The 20,941-nt window shown below is 37.3% G+C and overlaps 1 protein-coding gene across 1 annotated transcript in view; it reads right to left on the reverse strand.

Annotated features, from left to right (window-relative positions):
* The window catches only part of LOC129753268 (ras-specific guanine nucleotide-releasing factor 2-like), a 56,167-nt gene that overhangs the window by 7,657 nt on the left and 27,569 nt on the right, over nt 1-20,941 (reverse strand). The window contains exons 2-4 of the mRNA XM_055749065.1: nt 20,051-20,405; nt 19,793-19,890; nt 6,642-6,761 (exon numbers count right to left, since the gene is read on the reverse strand). Of these exons, the coding sequence (XP_055605040.1) occupies nt 6,642-6,761; nt 19,793-19,890; nt 20,051-20,405 (573 nt within the window). The remainder of the gene's footprint in view (nt 1-6,641; nt 6,762-19,792; nt 19,891-20,050; nt 20,406-20,941) is intronic.

The following is a 20,941-nucleotide window of genomic DNA, read 5'->3' on the forward strand; positions in this document are numbered from 1 at the left end:
TCAAAACACTGAATGACAAATTTTCAAAGGTGCATCATCTAAGATTTTATTTCCAATACAACATTGATGTTATATCTGGATTTTTGAAGTAAATTTAGCAAGACCATTATAGTCAAACTGTTAGTACAAATTAGGGAATGGAATACCAACTTGAATATACCGTAAAAAGGGGTAAGATTGATCACTTTTTTCAATATTTTTCGAAGATTTTTTATGATGATGAATATGGTATTTATGTTTCATATTTTTATAATCAGTACTGGAACGTAAATTATTATTACGGAAACTGATTAGGCTACTTTAAATTTGATTCAAGAATCGATTTCGTCTCTGTTGAGAATTTGTTGATTTGGGGTAATATTGAACAGTCTATATTTTGACGCTTTAAATGAGTTCATAATATTTACAAATGCAAGTAATTGATAAACTAAGACAGTTAGGAACAATCTCAATTGAAATCAAATTAATCAAGAAACTCTGCAAAATTGAGCACAATACTTTCGGTGGTTCAAAGAAACTAAATTTGTAACTTTTGGTCCAGTGAATTCTGAGATATACATAGCTGAATTTCGGTGTTACTTGGTTTAGATTTCTTCGAAGTCCAAAACAAAAAAACATCACGGTCCTCAATGTGTTAAGGCCGAACAACAATTAAAATCGAAAGATGAACAATGATGCTGCATAAATAAATGGGCTATATTTTTAAACTCTACTTATAAAATTTTAACTTCAAAATAAATTAAATTTTGCCTTCATTCAATTCCCTAGTCCTTCAAACTATTCCATTTGATAGGGTTTCTAGTCTTTTGTCCTAGGCTGACTTACTGTTGGACAATGTCACTATTTTCTGAATATCAAAAATGTACCTCGAAATACAACAGAAACTACACCAAACCTATACATTTAATTAGGAAAAAAATAGAAATATCACATAAATCACTAAAAATCACTAACAATCATGCTAAACGCTTTGATTTCATCAGGAAGGGTGTTTGTTGGCGAGTCTTCGAAAAAGTAGAGATTTTAAGATTTTGAAATAACATTTTTACTTACATTTCAATTTTCGAAAACAAATCTAGTTTTTCCCAATTTGAAACTCAACTTACAGGTTTTTAAAAGTTGACAAAAGTTTTGAGATATTTTAACTTTAGACTTAGTTATTGATGATTATGTGGAATAATTTCATGTGTTTCAATGTTACCCCGTTTTACGGTAATAACATTAGTGATGTGATGCTTAGCCAAAATACAGTAAGGTTTTTTTGAACTGATAAACGTATAGCGTAAAAAACCGTGTTAATTCCCGAAAACCGTGCATATTTCGGAAAACCGTGTAAAAGACCATTAAAAATCAGCAGCTCTGAAACTTGAAACAATAAGACATGTAACTTGACACTTAGGACCTGAGACCTGAGACCTGAGACCTGATACCTGAGATCGGAGACTTGAGACTTGAGACTTGAGACCTGAGACTTGACACTAGAGACATGAGATCTTTGACTGAGAACTGGTACCTGAGACTTGAGACTTGACAATTGAGACAACTAATATCTAGACTTGAGACATGGGACTTGAGAGAGGATAACGGTGGAAGAACTTCGCGAGATCGCCAAGTCTCTCCAACCGAGGAAGGCCCCCGGACCGGACGGCATTCTGAACGTCGCGGTGAAGGCCGCGATCAGGGAATTCCCCGATATGTTCCGAACATCGTTGCAACGATACGTGACGGAACGGGTATTTCCTGACACGTGGAAACGGCAGAAACTTGTTCTTCTGCCAAAGCCGGGTAAGCGTCCAGGAGACCCATCGGCATATCGGCCGATCTGTCTACTGGATACATCGGGTAAGGTCCTGGTGATTCAGAACCGACTTCAGAGATACACGGAAAGTGAGGACGGACTCTCGGGGAAACAGTTTGGTTTCCGTCGAGGTCGCAGCACCGTAGATGCCATCCGCTCGGTCATCGAGGTAGCGGACAGAGCCAGGCTGACCAAGAGGAGAGGGCTCCGCTTTTGCGCGGTTGTCACTCTGGATGTGAAGAACGCCTTCAACAGTGTCAGTTGGACAGCGATTGCGTCGTCGCTCATCCAAATGAGGATCCCGGCATATCTGTATAGGCTTGTGGAAAGTTACTTCCACAATCGCCAACTGCAGTATATGACCGGCGAGGGTTTGCGAACACGAGAGGTTTCGGCGGGTGTTCCACAGGGGTCAATACTCGGCCCGGTTCTGTGGAACATCACTTACGACGAACTCCTACGAACGAGCCTCCCATCGGGAGCCGAACTCGTAGGATTTGCAGATGATGTAGTCCTCTTTGCGAGGGGCTCCTCAACAGCGGAGGTTGAGCTACTGGCCACGGTAGCTATCCAGGCAGTGGAACGCTGGATGCACTCCAAGTGCCTGCGTCTAGCCCACCACAAAACCGAAATGGTGCTTATCACCAACCTGCAATCACCCCAAACAGGTACCATTGCCGTTGGACCGTGCAATATCGTGTCCAAATGCGCAATCAAGTACCTAGGGGTGATGATTGACGACAGGCTCAGCTTCACGAGCCATGTCGAATACGTGTGCAAGAGAGCGGCAATGGCCACGGCCGCACTTACACGAATGATGCCGAACTCCTCGGCCATCCAAAGCAGCAAAAGGCGGATCCTGGCAAGTGTGACCACTTCGATCTTGCGGTACGGAGCAGCGGCCTGGAGGCAGGCCTTGGGAGGAAGCTGTAACCTGCAGCGACTTAGCAGCGTTCAGCGGCTGATGAACCTGCGAGTTATCAGCGGATACCGGACCATGTCGTCCGAAGCCGCCTGTGTAGTAGCGGGTGTTATGCCCATCTCGGTTTTGCTTGAGGAGGATGTCTATTGCTACGACAACAAAGACACGCCCAACGTTCGAGATCTCGCCAACGAGGACTCGATGTCCAACTGGCAGCAGCTGTGGGACAGCTCAACGAGAGGAAGGTGGACCCATCGTCTGATCCCGCACATCGGGAGCTGGATCGGAAGAAGGCACGGTGAAGTGGACTTCTATATGACGCAATTCCTGACTGGTCATGGATGCTTCATGAAGTACCACTACCAGTTTGGACATGTGGCTTCGCCATATTGCCCAGATTGTGGTGATGAAGAGGAGACACCCGAACATGTGGTGTTTGTCTGTCCGAGGTTGGCGGCGGTACGTACTTCCACTTCCACTTCTACCTAGCGTTTCATCTCGCCGCACGTGTCAATGAACATATTAAATTAGTACTTCCATATTTGCCGCCTGTGGGCCTGACACGACAGCAGATAACGTTGTACAGAGGATGTGTGCGGATTCCAACACTTGGCATGCGGTCAGCGATGGGTTCACCCGGATCATGACTGCCCTGCAGAGGAGCTGGAACCAACGGCAGTCCGCGAACGGTGTAGGATGACTCCATCGGCGGGGAGCATCTGAGTAGTGTGCGTCCGATCCCCTGATCGAAGCTACAAAGATAAGGCATCATCTTCTGCGTAGCGGAGGTCAGGGGTGCGCCGCGAACGTGTGTAGGATACCCCAATGTCGGGGGGTATCCGAGTTGTGCCGCTTCCTAAGAGGGAAACTGCGGGGATAAGACTTTACCTTCCTCGTAGCGGATCTCGAGGGAAGAGGGTTAACCACTGTCGGGGGATACCCACGGGTAGAGAGGCTCTCGACGCCGGGGGAGCCTCTCGAGTCGGTGTAGGATGTCGTCACCATCAGGAAACATCCGAGTCGTAGCGTTCCAAGTCCCGAATGTGTGCCGTGACAGGCGCGAGTCTAGGATAAGCTGCTCTTGATTTGGCACACAACGGGCAGGAAAATCCGCGGGCCAAAAATCCTAGGGTTGCCAACCAAAGGGGGATAAAGAAGACCGGACAACGGTCGGAGTAGACTGACCCCATCGACGGGGGGCTGTCGAGTAGAGTGCGTCCGACCCCACGGTTTGAAGTTACAAAGATAAGACAATACCTTCTGCGTAGCGGATGCCGTGGGTGCGCCGCGTTCGTGTGTAGGATGCTCCACCTTCGGGGAGTATCCGAGTAGAGCGGTTCTCAACGACAGAAGCTGCGGGGATAAGACTTGACCTTCTTCGCAGTGGAAATCGTTGGGAAAGGGTTATTCCACGTTCGGGGAATACCCACGGGTAGAGTGGCTCTCGACGCCGGGTGAGCTATTCGAGTCGGAGTAGGATGACGTCTTCGTCGGGAATCATCCGAGTCGTTGCGTTAAGTCCCGCGCGTGTGCCGTGACAGGCGCGAGTCTAGGATAAGCTGCTCTCGATCTGGCACACGGCGGGCAAGGTGGCAAACTTCGAACCCTGAAGATAAGGGGTCGGGCTTCGAGTCGTTAGAGGAGAGGTCAGGCCTCAAACCTTCAGGCGGAGAGGTTTGTGTGGTCAACCCCGAGTCTTTATGATAAGAGGTCGGGTCCCGAGTCGTAAAAGGAGGGATCAAGCCCCTTACCAACAAGAAGAGGGGTACAAGTGGTCACCTCGAGTCATTACGAGGAGAGGTCAGATTTCAAGTCGTTAGAGGAGAGATCGGGCCTTGAATCGTGCAGAGGAGAGGTAAACCTCGAGTCGATGCGAGGAGGGGTCGGATCTCAAGTCGTTAGAGGAGAGATCAGGCCTCAAGTCGCGAAGAGGAGAGGTTTGTGTGGGAATCTCGAGTCATTGCGAGGAGATGTCGGTTCTCAAGTCGTTAGAGGAGAGTTCAGGCGTCAAGTCGTAAGGATGAGAGGTTTTGCTGAAAGTGGTCTCGTTAATGAGTATTGCCTTGGAGCGCATTAGCGCGAATAGACCTCCCACTATTGAAGCATAGTGTACTAAACAGTTCGAGGTGGGAACCAGGTCTGCGGCCCCAGGTGGAGTTTAGGGAGTAGGAGGTATACACGGAGTATATCATGAGTCTTCCCATTGTACCCATGGACCCAGAGTAGCAAACTGGGGAGACGCGGTGGCTCGCCGTGCCTTGGAATACAATCCGTAAACCGGGATTTACCACCTGTGGTTACCAACTAAAAAAAAAAAATGGAACTTGAGACTTGAGACATGACACCTGAAACCTGCGATCCTGAGAGTTGAGACTTTAGACTTGCCACCTGAGACCTGAGTCCAGAGTCCTGAGACCGGAGACATGGGACCTAAGACATGAGACATTAGACCTAAAACCTGAGAGTAGAGACTTGAGACATAAAACGATAGACCTGAGACCTGAGACATGAGACTTTAGATCTGAGACCTTAGACAAGCTAATAGTGTTAGTATCTCGAGAAATTAGTTTATCTCCGATTTCAACTTTCAACCCCTCTAGTCAAACCCTTTCTCTTGACCGGTCAAAAGTTGAATTCGAAGCTGAACTAATTTCTACCGATACTAACACTAGTAGCTTGTACTAGCGAACTCGCGACACTTTTTTTCGTCACCTACAAGTCAAACCCTTTAAATAGAGGGGTCGGAAGTTGAAATCGGAGTTAAGCTTATTTCTCGCGTCACTAACACTAGTAACTTGTCTCAGGTCTCAGGTCTCAGGTCTAAAGTCTCATGTCTCAGGTCTCATGTTTCATGGTTCTTGTCTCATGCCTCAGGACTCATGTCTTATGTCTTATGTCTTATGTCTCAGGTCTCAGCTCTCAGGTCTCAGGTCTCAGGTCTCAGGTCTCAGGTCTAAAGTCTCATGTCTCAGGTCTCATGTTTAATGGCTCTTATCTCTTATGCCCCAGGTCTCATGTCTTATGTGTCATATCTCATGTCTCACATCTCGAGTCTCATATTTCTTGATTAAGGTCTCAGTTCTTAGGTCTCAAGTCTCATGTCTCAGGTCCAATGTCTCAGGTCTGTGGTCTCAAGTATCAGGTCCTTGGTCTCATGTATCGCGTTCTTAGTCTCAGAGCTTTTCCCAATTTTCCCAACTTCAATAAGATTCTAAGTGTTTTCCTTTGAAAAGGACTTTTTTTTTCTCTCAAAGACCGTGTTCGCGAAATCCGTGTAAAAAAGCCGTGTTAAAAAAAACCATGTAAAAAAATCGCGTAAAAAAAACCTTGGTGTAACATTCTAGCGTTTGCATGCATAGATTGGTGGAAAACAAAAGTGTAATAGCCAATTTTAGCTAGAAGTGGTCTATCGATATTCACTCAAGGAGTATTCTGGATTATTGATATTTCATCAGAAGTTTGTATTTCAATTTTTAAACTTAAACACATTTTTATGCATACCGATTTTGTTTTATTTAATGAAAGAAAAAGCTTCGTTCAATTTTTCCTTTAACTTTCTAGGAATTTGTCTAAAATTAAAAAAAAATCTGAAAAGAAAAATGCTATTGCTTTTGCCCTTTGCCTTTATCTAAAATTTGATAAAAAAAATCCTCAATTTGAATTTTTAATCACTTTTCATTTATTTTCTTATCTGCGTAATTTAAAAATCGACTTCAAAATATAATGGATTCCAAAGTTTAAATTATTTAAGCTCCCATACAATCAGAAAACTTCTTAATAGTTTTCAATGTTTTTGAGACTAAGGAGCCCTTATCGTTTATCAATAAAAAGTAAGTTCCGGATGCAAAAACCTAAGAACTCTCTCTCTATCTTTCGATTGTCACGGTACCATCACGAAATCGACGGGCCGGAAACACTTACCTGGACACAATCTCGGAGCAAACCAACCGAGAGCCGTCGTTGAAGCGCTTCGTCATAAGAATGATATGTTCTGCACGTGACTTCTTGTCAGATTTCATCCACGCCTGACCGAGAAACTCCCTGCGGATGTTCCGGATGTGTGTTGTTGTTGTTTTTTTGCGGGGGTGGCGCGGTCGGAAAAAGATGAGAGAAGAAAAACAGACAGAGAAACCTGAATTAATTCGCTGGACTAATCACATATGAACGTACACATACATAAAGCTGGAAGACGATTTCTATGAATGTTTATATTTACACAAGTACATATATGAATATAAGGCCAGGGGCAAAGCCCCGGATCTGGGCCAATGTAACACCAGAGCAAAGCCGAAAGCCGAAACACTGCTGAAATCGGATGGATCCACGCTTCATTGAGCTGCGTCGTCGTTTGTCGTTTCGGCGTAGGTATTAAGGACATCATATTTAATTCAATGCTCAGTGAAACGTAGAATCGATGCGGACTTTTGCGTCATCGGAAAATTTTGGGGTGCTTTCATTTTGACAAGGCGCGCGATGGCGCTGCATAATTGATCTTTTGCATGAACGGATCTCATTGAGCGGACCCATTTGTGCCAGCCACATGCACGGATACTTTATTTTATTGATCGGTTTCGATACTGACGTTAAGTGCAAAGATTTGTTATTGAGTATAGTATTGGGTATCGATTTTACTAAGTGTGGGTAAATGAACCAGCATTTAATGCTCTTAGAGGCGATATTTTCCGAAAAAACCACGAAAATGATATTGATGACGAGCTGACCCGGTGTGCATTGCTACACCTTTAAAAAATGATTGAAATTTTAGATAAATATTTAAATTTTGTAGGTATTATTTAAAATCAAATTTCAACATTATTCATAAGCAACCGCTTGAAAATGAGAGTAGTTATTCGAGTTTTCAGTTGTATTAGAAAGATGATTTAATCTATTTTCTCTCAAACTCGAACTCTTAATTTGATTTATAACAAGATCTGATATTTTTACTCTGTTTTTATAAGCTTCATCGATTCTTTTATGTCAAAACGTTTGATTCACTAAGATGGATTCCTCACTGATTCCCACTTTCAATCAATGTTGCTGAAAAAAAATTCTGACTTTCTATAATCTTACCCAAATATCTTGTGATTGTTTTATGTGAAAGGAAAAGCATAAACTTCTTGAAAAAGTAATAAAAATTTGAGTCATTTTAACATTTTTCTCGGGAAAAATCAATTGACATTACCAATCATTTATGTTTATCCAAAACAAAGTAATAAATCTAACATTTATGTTGCATTAAAAATTTCACTTTAAAATACGTGTCAAAATTTTAAAAATCTGTGAAATCAGTGAATAATTTCAAAATTCTGTGATACAGATTCTGTGATTAAAATTTGCAGAAAAATTCTGTAGGATTTTAGATTTTTCTGTGATTTCACCAACTTTGCTAATAAATGCGGAAAGTGATCTTGAACTCTTATTTGTTTAAATAACGTCACATTTCATTCCATTAATCAGACAAATTTCCGAGTTTTGTCTAATACAGGATGAGTAAAAACTTGTCTCCTTCTTCCCGACTCCATCCTGAAAAGGGAGGGTCTCAAGTTATTCGACGCCAATACCTCTCTTATAAACTATAGTCATTTTTACTTGATAAATACTTTACTTTTGACTTAAAACTTGTATGGAAGCCCCCCTTTGCCCTTCCCATATTGGAAGAAGGGAGGTTTCTTAAATAATCATGGATCTCGTACCCAAATGAACTCCCATGTCAAATTTAATTCCATTTGTTAGATAAGTTATAGGTTTATTCAAAATAATTGTATGGAATCTCTTTGCTTTTCTTCCTATACCCTCAATGAAAGCATAAAAACATTTCTCAAATCCAAATGCCCATTCCAAATTTGGTTCCATTTGCTTGATCAGCTCTTGAGTTATGCAACAAATTGTAAAGGAGCCCCCCCTCCTTATGTTTTCAATGGAAGGAAGATAGCGTATCAAATATTGAAAGAAGCATTTCTCGTAAACAAATACCTTTCTAATCACAGCAAGGTTTCATTTGCTCGAATAGTTCTAGAGTCATGTTAAAAAAATTGGTAATCATAGAAACATTTCTCGTAATCAAATACACTTTCATGAATAATTTCCTTCCATAAGCATGATTTATTTTATAGTTATATATAAACCTATTGAAACCTCCTTCCCTTTTCTTTTACCACAATGGAAGTAGGAAGGGGTCCTATATATTCAAAGACAAATTTCTCCAATTTAAATACTCACTCTTGCTAGTATTTAGTACTTTTTGCTTGATCAGTTCTCGAGCTATGAGAACATTTGTCTTGTGATTTCACAAGTTTTCAAAAATCGACCAATAAAAAGAACTTTAGTCTAGTCTAGTCTAGTCTAGTCTAGTGGGAAAAACGTTTTGATTTCATCGATTTGCTCTAGAATTAAAAGCTCTTATTCTAGATTTATAACTTTTTCTCTTATTTGAAACGAATTAAATAAAATATACCTTATATAAAATTTGCAAAAAAGAATGTATGAAAATTTTTGCGATTTTTTTCCTTTCATGGCACATTATTCTAATTTTTTCAAACTATTTTTAGGAAATAAAAGAGAAGAACAGCATTTTTGTGCCTAAGCAGATTTTTAAGATTTAGTCTTCCAGCATTTCATCTGTCAGCTTTCGCTCATCAACGCAATTAATAAATATTTAAATTTTTCCAATTTGCATTGATGAGCAAAATCTGACAAATGTTCTGAATTCAAAAAGACCAAACGTGGAAATAAAATTGGTCAGTTTTGAGTAAAATCGATCTTTGATAACTGATAAGCTTATAAACCTACATGAAAACTAAAAGCTGATTATTTATCAAACTGCTATCCTTCATTCAATCAAATATTCAGATCTTGTCGACTTAATTTTGTTTCAGAGATACATCGCTTGAAATAAATAAATTCTACAATAATAGAATTCTACAAAATCACAACATTTTCGGAAATCATTGAGGAAAGCCTTTAAGCATTTGATATTAAATGTTTAAATTCATTCAAATGCTTGATTGAGGACTGCGAAACTGATTTACTTATCGTTTTTGAAATATCAAAGTTTCAATTTAGTTTAAACGTTGTTCAAAATTCCGTCAAAACTCCCGTTCTTGTAAAATTAAAAAAAAAATTAACTAGAAAAAAACTTCAATCCGTTTTCTCAGAAAACAATTAACACTAGAAAGACCGCACCAGTCAAAATGACTGGTTGGACACTTTGTTTGTTGAATATCTTTTAAATACTTCTCTTTAAAAATTTGCAAAAAATACGACTTTTCATGAATTTTGAATCCCTACAAAACTGTGTATTTTTTATTCCACTGGCTCTTTTAATAAGCAAGAAAAATTTCGCCATGGACACTCGGACCGTGACCAGTCAAAATGACTGGTAAAATTCACAACCCTATAACTCAAACAAGATAAATTTTTTTCGCTTGCTTTTGGTTTCATTTGCAATCTACATTCAAGACAATGAGCCCTAGTTGAGTTATGGTGGGCAGAAGTGTGTCATTCGTTATGAAATTATTGATTTTCGATGCGAAGTCATGAAGATTTGTAGACAAAGTTCTCGGATTGGCCGCTGTGTGGCGCCTCAAGCACTTGACTCCCAATTTTATTGGTCTGTTTTGTTGCTCGACTATAATTGAACTTTCTGTCAAAATTTGGCGAAATTTGTAAAAGTTATGTTAGTTTTAATAGATATCCATTCGAGTAATCGAGTAATTTTAGGTGATAAATATGTTTTATACTAAACTGGTATGAGTAAAATAATTATGAATTGTGTACGTATTTATTCAAATTATAAGACATAAGCTATAAAACTGAACAATTTAAATGTTTTTTTATATATATGACTAGCTGACCCGGTGTGCTTTGCTACACCTTTCAAAATCGATTGATATTTTCAGAATTTAATCGAATTTTATTGTTTTGTTGGCATTATTTTAAATCGAATTATAACATAATTCATATAAGCAACCGCTATAAAATGAGAGCTGCAGCTGGAGTTTCGAATTGTAACACAAAAATAACTTAAACTAATATTTGGATTCTTGATATATTCTTGATCTATAAATTTGTGTTGAAGATCTACCTACTCACTGAAAGGAGGATGGTGTGTCAGATAATCATAGAATCATACCAAAATGATTTTCCATGTTAAGTTTTGTCTTATTCCCGGATTTAAAAAAAAAAAGTTAAATGTAAGCTTTCCTCTTCCCTTCCTATATTCCCTGTTCTATCATCCCACTGCAAGAAAGGAATTGTTTGACATAGATAAATTTCTCGTATTGAAATACCATCTCATGCCAAATTTAGTTTTATTTGCGTTGTAAATTCTTGAGTTATGCATAAACTTAAAAGGAAGTACCATCCCCCCTTCCGTTCTCCCCGTTGAATGGAGGAGTGAGAACCTATTATTCATAAAAGTATTTTTGTACTCAAATACTTTTTGATGCCATATTTAATTTCATTTGCTCTATTAATTCTCGAGTTATGCAAAAAAGTTGTATGGAAGCCCCCATTTCCCCCTTTATATCTTTCCGCTGAAAAAAGGTGATGCTTCAAATTATAATTGAAACATTTCTCGTATATAAACACCCTCACATGCCAAATATGGTTCAATTTGCTCGATCAGCACTCCAGTTATACTGAAAATTGTAAGGGAGACCTCGCCTCCCCCTTTTCGTCCACCTCTTCGAAAGAGTGAGGGATACCAAATATTCATAGAAGCATTTCTCGTACCCAAATATCGTTCCATGCCAAATTTGGTTTCATTTGCTGTTGTAGTTCTTAAGTTATGCAGTAAAATTGTATGAATCTCCCCTCCCTCTTTCCTTTCTCCCCGCTGTAAGAAGGAAGGGGTCTTAAACAATCATTCGAACATGTCACGTTCCGAAATACCCGCCCATGCCAAGCTTGGTTTCATTTGCTTAATTACTTTTTTAGTTATGTTGAAAACTATAAAAGAGGCCCCTCCCCCCTTTATATCTCCCTACTGGAAAGAGGGAGGGGTCTAAAATAATCATAGAAATATTTTTCGTATCCAAATACCCTCCCATGCCAAATTTGGTTCCATTTGCTTTATTAGTTTTTGAACTATGTAAAAAATATGAAAGAGGCCCCTCCCCCTTTCAACTGGAAAGAGGGAGGGGTCTCGAATAATCATGGAGATATTTTTCGTATCCAAATACTTTCCCATGCCAAATTTGGTTCCAATAACTTGATTAGTTTTCGAGTTATATGAAAAATTGTAATGTAGCCCCCCTCCCCCCTTCCTTTTACCCCACTGAAAGGAGGGAGGGGTACTTTATATTCCTAGAAATATTCCTCGTTCCTAAATACCACTCCATGCCAAATTGGATACCATTTGCTTGATTGGTTCTCGAGTTATGCAAAAAATTGTCTTTTGTTTGGGAGGCCCCTCCCTCCCTTCATGAGAGAGGGAGGGGTCTCAAACCAAAGTAGGAACCTTCCCCTGCCTCGAATACCCCCATCTGCCAAGTTTTACGCAAATCGGTTCAGTAGTTTTCGAGTCTATAGGGAACAGACAGACAGACAGACAGACAGACAGACAGACAGACAGAAATTCATTTTTATATATATAGATTATTTTTCATATGTTGGTTATCCACCATGGGTGCACGGATTCACCGCAGTTTCTGCCCAAGAATGTATTCACATACATTCTTGAATTATTAGGTTCGACAAAATTTCCAAATCAATTTCACTTACAGGTATTCCGGCACTCGTGTATATACGTGGCCAGCTGGCAACTGATTGAACATTCTTAATGGACATTCTTATTATAAGAGGAAACACATCTTACCTACCTGTCGGCAACTTATGGGGTTTGAACCCTAGAGTTTTCTTGCCGATACGGGGAATCGAACCCAGTACACCTGGCATACCTAGACTAGACTCACGCCAGTCTATATGATAGACCACATCGGCGCTAAGATATTTCAACATGGGTGCACGGAATGGCTGTAAATTCGCCGTTGATAATTATATAGAAATAATAGTTTTCAACTTGCTTCAGAACACAAAATATTTTTGAGTTAGATATGATAGGCATTTGAAATGCAATATTAGTCAATCGAAAAACTTTTAAGGAACAAAAAATCAAACATTTGACAATGTTGATTCATTATTTTTATTTCCACTGTTTTCCGTCGCACGACATAACTTGATGCATATAATTCCTTATATTCACTCGATCCATGGCAACCGTTTTCCAATTTCTTGGAATGTGATCAGATCTCATCAGATAAATATACGATTGCAAAAACCTGTTTTTTAATAATTAGTAAATAAATTTAAAATTTCAAGATATAATTGAAATATATCTTTTCCAGGAATGAAAAAACGGTTGGTTTCGGCTTTGGTTTAGTTAAGATTTGTAAAAATGCTTTTTAAAAAATTGCAAAAAGTCCAATATTTGATTAAAACGCGGTGAATCCGTGCACCCATAGTGAAAAACCATTTACATAACAGATATTTTCATTTGAATCTTTAAAAGTTTTCATTCTTACCTTTAGCATGCAAAAAAATTGATTTTGGATGAATGGCGGTGAATCCGTGCACCCATGGTAAATTGCTCTACTTATATAAAAAATATGCTTCAAAACCTACAATATCAGGTATAATTTATAGGCATCAGGTTGAAAAATTTCAGAGCGATGGATGCTAGAAAATATCTACTTAAACAAAACTGAAGTGAAATCGTGCACCCATGGTCAATACCCATAGCCATCTTACATGTTTTTATAATTAGATTGATAATGTGTTTTAATTTTTTGATAATTATTTGACATATTCATTTTATGACATACACGCATTCGTCAACTATGCCAAATTGAGGTGATTCCGGGCACCCATGGTGAAAAAATATTTCCATTTTATAACAAAAATGTTATCGAATAAATAACAAAATAATTTCAAAAGAAAAAAGTTGAAAATATTTTGATAGAAAAAAATTCCCCTTTACCAGTCATTTTGACTGGTCACGGTCCGAATAGGTATATTCAATTTGCCGATCCTTCTAGTGTTAATCGCAGTTTTCGAAAAAGTTGATTCTCGAGTTCAAAACTTTATTTTCAAATCATTTGTGATGTTCTACAGTTTTGACAAAAAAGTGCACAAATTCTTTCTATAAATTTACACGTTTCGATTTTCAAAAAATATCAAAGAATCAAGAGGTAAATGAAAGCAAAGAATATTTGAAATAAGCGCCCAATAATTATACAAATTAGCTCTTACATTGCCTTTCAAAATAATAAAAAATCACGAAATGAATCATTAATTTCTGAAACCACATTTTTTCAACGAGCATCAAATTAAAGAGCTGGTATTGACTGATTTAGGAATGCTGAATTCAAATTAGTATTTAATTAAATTATTTTAGCTCTCGTTTCTAACATTCAAGGCCAATATTTGAAAATATTTCAGAATCATTTAAAATTTTTTTTTACTTTATTCTTAAAAAGGCTGTTAAATGTAACAAAAAGTTAACATTAGTATTTTCATTGGTTTTTTTTCTATATCCAAGAAAATCCAGGAATTTGATTAAATTTCAAAGAAATTTGATATCCAAATGATTTTAGCAGTATTCAATTAGGGTGTTATCATCTCCTGCACGGGTTTTCTCGGGCTTTTTCTGCTTTTCGTCGCGATTAGGGGCCTTTTATACCTTGAACGTTCGAAACCCAGCCTTAGTTTTGGCCTTCTGAAACTGGGCGATTATGAAGCTGCACTTTCTTAAAAGGTAGTGAATACAGTCGAGGAGCTGAAGAAAGTATGGGTTTACATTAGACTGCACCAAATGGGAAACTCAAAACCTGTGAAATGTTATGCGCTGCAGGCTAGCCCATTTTTGAAGCCCAATAGTTTTATTATCTTAACTCTTATCGAAATGCAGTCTTCGGATGAAATATTTTTCATAATTTGAGCTTTAAAAAAAACTGTTTTTAAAATAAATAGGCCGACAGGAACCAAAGTTATTGATGCAAAAATTTGTTTTTCATATTTCTCTCGAACAAAATGTCTCAAAATCCCATACAAACTTCAGGCTCGTTGAGCGACCCCTTCCCGTGTTCCGATCAGGCCCAAATTTGGCATGGGATCTTGTACTTGACCTTGGATCAATTTTAGCCTGCAGCGCATAACATTTTCAAAAGTCGGGTCATTTAGGGCACTCTAGGTTACATGCAAAAAACGGTTGATTCACAAGTTGTGCAGAATCTTATGGCCGGGGTTAAGGCCAATGTGCTGGTGTTTGCGTATGGACTGTGAATAAAATACGAGAAAAATAGCAAAATGAAGTTTAATAGTCATTCTTCAATCCCTGAAAATTTGATGACAATCGGATGAAAACTCGAATTTTGCGAATCAATTTTGTGTGTGGCAATTTCATCGTGGACACCCTTCATAGTTTTTTCTTAATCAAAAGTTTTTTGTAATCACAAAATACAACATCTGTGATTTTTTCAGCGAAAAAATTTGGTTCTAGAGGGTAAATTTTCAAAAGCATTGTATCTCTGAGACAAGAAAATCTAGACAACACATGGATCCTTCAAACAATAAAAGATAGTTTAAAGATTTTTCGTAAAAATGAGCATATAGTTAAGTCTTCAACTAACATCAATTCTGGATCCCGCCTATAAGAGGAATTAGAAAAACCGACAACAAATTGACAAATAACTATGTTCAATAAGGCTGGAACAAATATCAATTTCTTCTTTTGTCACCCCCCCTTTCGAAATTTCCAAAAACCCGAAGGGGGAAATGAATAAAGTTTGGAGTAATTTATGTTAATTCCAAATAAAAAATTCCAATATCTGAAAGTCTACAAGACTAAAAATAAAATTTAAGAAGATGGGAGTTATTTCACCTTTTGTTTTCTCGATTTAATTGAATTATTCGATAAAAAATTACTTGATTTATAGGTTTTGTGCAACAATATAATATGAAATTTTGTTGCATACAAGCATCCATGCAATTTATTCCAATTTATTTGTTTTTCGCATTATTTTTTATTGTCCCCCCCTCGTGATGTTCCAACTCCGAGTGACAGAAGAAGGATTTGAAATTTGTTCCGGCCTAATTGCGACCGAAAAAAACTAAATTTAAGTTATTTAGCCCATGTGGTCTGCAACTTGAAAAATTTAATAAAGATTTCTTTACGATAAAGTTTATCGTAGAACTAAATTGATGTAATCATGAAACTAACTTCTGTTATTTTATGAGCAAAAAAACAATGGATTTTCAAGGTTTTACACTAAGTAATGACTACAATGTTAAAACATAGATAAGAAAATAAGACGTCCATTAGGACCATCAGAAGCGTATGCGTCTGCTAGACCAAGCCCACTAATGGTTGCTAAACCTCGAAACGAGTACATTCAGCAACATATTCATCAACCCATCATCGCACCAACAGCTGCTAACTTGATTCGAGAAATAGCATTCGAGCAGTCGGTTGTTACAGGATGCGTTTATGTAGCAACCCGGTAGCAACGCAGCCGGTAGTCGCTATCAGAAAATAAACAAACACAAATACCAACTTGGATAGCAACAATGGGTGCGAAAATCAGTAAGTAGATATAAACGCAACCAATCAAAACATCTAAAATACCGACCAAAATAGCAACGCCCGGAGGGTTTGGTCTTAGAAAATTGATTACACAGATCACATAACTTCATTTGTTGGTTTAACAGTCCCACGGAGTGGAAAATTTTGGAAATTCAAGTGTATACCGACAAGGAAAAGTTCTAAATTTTTAAAGAAGTTCCGGCGTTTTCGTGTATTTCGAACCGTTTTTTTCCTGCTTGGGGGGAGGGGGTGATCACCCCAATCGACCCCACCATAGAACTGCGCTCTAGACTGAGTCGATTTGGGGTCATTTTTGAATTTCTCAAACCCTGGGGTCTCAAAAGCTTCGTTTTGGTTCAAAAGTCATCCATAATTTTTTGCAGAATTTTTAAGTAACGTTTACATGAGTAAATTTGGACTTTTAGGTTTGTATGGGAAAATTTAATATTTTGTACTGAAAAATCAACATCATTTTTGTTTCTTCTGTGCATCCTAGCCTGCTTATGATTTTTGTGCCAATTTATAAATTCTACAAAGGAAATTTTCCGCTGAACAACTTTGTCGAAGACCATAAATTTGTATCTTATTAGACAAAAAAGTTATTAGCTGTTCAACAGAGGTATGTCTTTTGCCATTGATTAACAATAAAATCAATAGACACCACTGCTGAGTGCCTTGCGAGGTGTAAAAGTCAAGCGTCAAGCGAACTGAAAAACGGACAGACAGACGGAAAAACATTTTTATTTATGAGTTATTCTATACCTAGTGACCATGAAAATTCATCGATCCACTGCGATTCGGACCATTATCCGTAAGGCGACTTATTATCATGTAAATCAGAAAAATTCAAAATTTTGGATGAATCGGACCACTTCTTCCCGAATGAGAGCCCCCAAATCGTTAAAAATTTTGCCTTTTTTTCTCACAAAAACAGGATATTTTTGTTGATATCTCAGAAACCATAAAAGCTTCAAATTTTTCCTCAAAACTTAACAGTAAACTACAAATTATTACTGACTAGCTGATCCCATACGAACTTCATGTGCAAATTTTCGACACAATCCGACGAAAAGTAACGTCAATATCGCAAAAAAATGTTTGTATTGGATGGACGACCCCCTTCAGAAGGGGTCATCCGAAAATCTGAAAACATTTTTCATCATTCCTGGCCCTAATGAACATCTATGCCAAATTTCAGACCTCTAGCTCTTAAGACGGCTGAGTCTATAGAGAACAAACAAACAAACAAACCCACAGAAATTGCTTTTTTATATAATGATAAATTGTATTTTAAAAACTTGGACTCATTCTAGATTTTTATTTATTCAAGTAGGAAAAAGTATGATGATTAAAATATGATGACAAATAATTAATACGATCTTTAATTTTTCAAATTTCAATCTGTCACCATTCGATATCCGAGTTTTGAAAAATTTTTTTGCTTGTTTTCTCAGACACACAATCTATGCTTTGATTGAATATTACAATGCTCATTATTTTTCTAAAGTTTAAGCCGTTTTTAATATAGAAATAACGAAAATTTCTCTTTTTTCAAATTATCGATTGATTTTCTAATGAGTGTTTGAATTAAAGTTTTTAAAAACATAGACTGATTTGAACACATATCTGGATGGCTGAACCTAGCTCTGGCACTGGGTTTTTATTTGAAAGAATGTATTGTTGAATTCTGTTTTATTTTTATCTCTATTCAATCCTTTAACTGAATTTGATTTGAATTCTAATATTTGAATCATGTTCTTTATTCTTATGATGATTTCGAGCAATAAAAAAATCCTCATCGTGCTTGAAATTTTGTCTACCTTTAATTCTGTTTAAGAGAACTGATATCAATTTATTGAATTAAATTAGAATTTTGAATCGTTATTAGAACAAATTTTTAATTCGTTTTCGGAATTTATAATTTTTTTATTTTAACTCGGAATTTTGAATGCTGCAGCCACTTGCTTTTCTCAAAAATTTATTTAAACTTGAATTCGAATGGTATTTTTGTGGTTCACAAGTATATTTCTAATGGAGAATTTTGATTTTAATTTTGATTACAATTTTGTCAACTGAAACTTTATTGTGAGCCCTGTTGTTATCATCCAAATAAAGTTATTAATTTAGTATTTATGGGAAGTCGGCTGCTCCAATATTATCAAGATAAATTCAAAATAGTCTTATAGTTGTATTGCTTTTCAACAGAATCAATCATATCATAAAATGCATCATAAAAATAGATTTTCAAGCACTAATCAGCTAGCTTTGCATTCTTTGGTAAGTTAAAAGTCCGAAATAAGCTGTAGGCCGGACTTCAACCTAATTTTGATTTATTTTGATTCGTTCCACTATTCAAAGGATAACAAAAAAATCACCCCTAAAACTAAGACTCATTGAGAAAAATCGGTAAGTATCTGTGGGTTTCTTTTTAGAAGAAAATCCTATCATATGTTGCACAAAATCTTTTGAGTAGAGTTGGGCCAATTGTACGGTTGCGCGGATATGATGTTTAATTGGAATAAAATAAATATACTTAAAGATATATACTTAAAGAAAGGAATAAAACAAATACACTTAAAGATTAAAAATAGTTCAAGGCTCTTTGTCTCAATTTTTCAAAAAAAAATCCGTCAGTTAGGAAAATTTTAACACCACTTTTTCTGTGATTCAATTTGATGTAAGACACTATGTAAATTGAAAACTGTTTAATCGTAGGATTAAAATAAAAATGTCAAAAAACTGCTTTACATAGCCATTGAGTATGTTGATTAAAATAACCTCATTTCATGACATTTTTAAAAGCATTTAAATACAAATTGTGCCATTTTTAAATACTTTTCAATAGATTCAGATTTTTTTTATTTGAATTGGTTATAACTTTTTTCATGAATAACTCATCTTTTTCTCATGTGAGCAAAACATGGAGCTGAAGAATAGACAAAATCAATAAATTAGAGCAAACTTCATTTCAAACTCATTTAAATTTTTTGGATGAATTAACTTGCAAAAATTTCTTCTTTTATGTAAATTTCGAAAAAAAAAACATATGGAAGCAAAAAGAAAAGAGACGAACAAGTTTCAGTATATTTTATTTTTTTGGAAAACCGATGAGGCTACAACTGCATGAATTTTAAGGATAAGATTTTACACTTCCCATAAATGTTTTAGATTGTTTTAACAACCAAAAACAATTTTTCAATTTTGGAAGTGATTTACTCAGTCCTAATTTTCCATAAAATTAATTATTTTAATATTTCGTTTATATCAGTTTTTAGCGTAACAATCCAGCCTGATTATTATTTCAAAAAATTCACTGTCTTCATAACGATAATGCCGTTCTTTAGTTGCCAACCTTACCAAAAATCTCTTCTTGAACTCTGACTTAGTTAAGATTGACAAAATATGAAAAAAAAAAATGTTGTCTTCTGTTTAATTTAATGAAATTGGATTTTTTTAATCTTGAATTATTCCTTTTCATTTCGATACTTACTCGCTTCGGATGGCCAGAAAGATCTGATGATCCAGGTATGTCATCTGTTCGGCGATTTCCAAAGCCGACAACGTTTCGATGCTTTCCTTGCTCGGAGTCTGTCGGGGGTTAAAAAACGCAATTACTAAGACAAGTCAATCAAGTCATATGTGCTGATTTAGATAGGTTTAAAAAATTTCATAATTTATCAAATAAAGTAAACCATCAATAAAAGTCGACTCATTCACAACCGCCTTCCTCGGAGAGGTTCCGAATTACCTGCGGGGGCGTCAGCAGCATTTCCAGCCTCTGTTTCCCGCTGTCGATGTCGTCCCGGCAGAGCAGCCTCAGCAGTTGGGATGCAGCTCGATGCTCGGTGGGCAATAGATTCGGACTGCAGGTGATGTCGTCCAGGAAGGTTATCGTCTGGGAGCGCAGAGCTGCATCCTGCTCGAAGTCCTGGAAGTGCTTCGAGACCCAGTGCCGCAGCACATTGAGGACCCGCATCGTGGCCGGCGAACTGACCACGGATTCCTTTCGGTTCCTGGCTTCCACTTCGGGGGGCTCGTCCCTTGGATTGCTGGAAGCCGAGGTAGCGATCGCGAATGCCGCGGCTGCCGTCGATGTGCTACTCCTGGTTTATTGATTTTTTTTTTTTAATTTAAGGTTTGGATTTTTAACACCATCGGCCACCGATTCGTTCGTGAAATTTAGTTTGTGTATTTTGTGTGAAGTGAACCGTTTGAACGGTGGAGTGTAGCAGTGGATGGGAAAGAAACAAAAATAGCTTGTAAATTCTACAGTTCATTTATGGTTTGTCCCGTGAAAGTTTTGTAAAATTAAAATTTCAAACGTAAATAAAAAAAATCAGATAAATCAAACCGAAAATCAAACTAACAAAAAGTATTTCTCATTCACTCACAAGCATACAAACATTTCGAGCACTCGAAAGGAAACACGAAGATTTCATTTCAACACAAAAATATTCCCTAATAATGTCTCTCCAGAAACGCCTTGAGTCGGAAAATTTTGATTTTTGTGATAACACCTATAAATTGTTATGTTTAGCTTCGCTCAGTGAAAAATTACTTTTAAGACGTTTCATAAACATTAAAATACTTAACATGTGGTTTGTTACGTGTTGTGATTAACTTTACATGCTAATTCTTG

This window comes from Uranotaenia lowii, chromosome 3 (genome assembly GCF_029784155.1).
Source record: "Uranotaenia lowii strain MFRU-FL chromosome 3, ASM2978415v1, whole genome shotgun sequence".
In the NCBI taxonomy this organism is placed as follows: Eukaryota; Metazoa; Arthropoda; class Insecta; order Diptera; family Culicidae; genus Uranotaenia; species Uranotaenia lowii.